This window comes from Malurus melanocephalus, unplaced genomic scaffold, assembly GCF_030028575.1.
Source record: "Malurus melanocephalus ecotype Western Australia unplaced genomic scaffold, MMel_1.1 scaffold_1668, whole genome shotgun sequence".
In the NCBI taxonomy this organism is placed as follows: domain Eukaryota; kingdom Metazoa; phylum Chordata; class Aves; order Passeriformes; family Maluridae; genus Malurus; species Malurus melanocephalus.
The window spans coordinates 9,666-10,662 of record NW_026624900.1 but is presented as its reverse complement, the minus strand read 5'-3'; the positions used below and the strand labels follow the sequence as shown (position 1 = coordinate 10,662).

The 997-nt window shown below is 64.0% G+C and overlaps 1 protein-coding gene across 1 annotated transcript in view; it reads right to left on the bottom strand.

Annotated features, from left to right (window-relative positions):
* Positions 1–997, bottom strand: part of LOC130587233 (myosin-6-like) — a gene marked incomplete at its 5' end in the record, with an annotated part of 25,332 nt that overhangs the window by 14,792 nt on the left and 9,543 nt on the right. The window contains 5 exons of the mRNA XM_057388203.1: positions 191–314; positions 399–516; positions 599–686; positions 790–863; positions 946–988. Coding sequence (XP_057244186.1) covers positions 191–314; positions 399–516; positions 599–686; positions 790–863; positions 946–988 — 447 coding nt within the window. The remainder of the gene's footprint in view (positions 1–190; positions 315–398; positions 517–598; positions 687–789; positions 864–945; positions 989–997) is intronic.

The following is a 997-nucleotide window of genomic DNA, read 5'->3' as shown; positions in this document are numbered from 1 at the left end:
GGGGGGACCACAGGAGTTCCCTGCAGTATGTCCAAACTGGGTGTGGTGGGGGGAAGGATGGGGTGGGGCATGAGTGGGATGGACAGATGGACATGGGGAAGGACAGATGGACACAGGGATGGAAAGATGGACACAGGGGGGACCATGGGGCCAACAGGACCTGAAGGACGGTGGGACCACAGGACCTCACCTTGGTGTGCCCAAACTTGTACTGGTTGTGGTCRATGTCGATGGAGCCCAGGAGCTTCTCAGCGCCCTTGCGGCTGTCGATGAACTGCCCCTCGGGGATGGCCGCGGGGTTCAGGATRCGGTACCTGGCGGCCGGAGAGGACACGACCCCTCATGGTCAGCCTTGGCAGGGTGGTCCCACCCTTCCCCAGCCCCCACCATGTCCCCACCGCTGGCGGAAGTCCCCGTAGAGGATGCGGTTGGGGAAGCCCTTGCGGCAGATGCGGATCCCTTCCAGGACCCCATTGCAGCGGAGCTGGTGCATCACCAGGGCGTTGTCCATCACACCTGGGGGGGGAGTGGACAGGTGAGGGGTCAGCCACTAGCCACACCCACCAGCCACACCCACCCACCCCCACTCCRGGCTCACCCGGCTCCTTCCGCTCATTCGGGACGAGGCAGCGCACGAAGTGCGGGTGGGTGGTCTTGAGGTTGGCCATCAGCTTGTTGAGGTTCTCCTGGGGAGGGGAGAGTGACCAATGGGGGAGCAGGGGAGGGGCCGGAGGGCAGTGGGACCGCCCTCTGTGCTGGAGATTGTCCTCCTCACAGTGGGTCACTTACCCGGTGCAGGGCCGAGACGGTCTGGAAGGARGAACCTTTCTTCTTGGCTCCTTTCCCCTTCCCGCTGTCACCACCTGGGGACGAGAGGGGTGGCACAAGGTGGGAACGAGGACAACTCCCGCGGGCAGCCATCTTCTCCACCCCTCCATCACTCACCAGCATCTGCCCCGGCATAGTTGGAGAAGAGGTGGGCCAAGAGCTTGAGGGC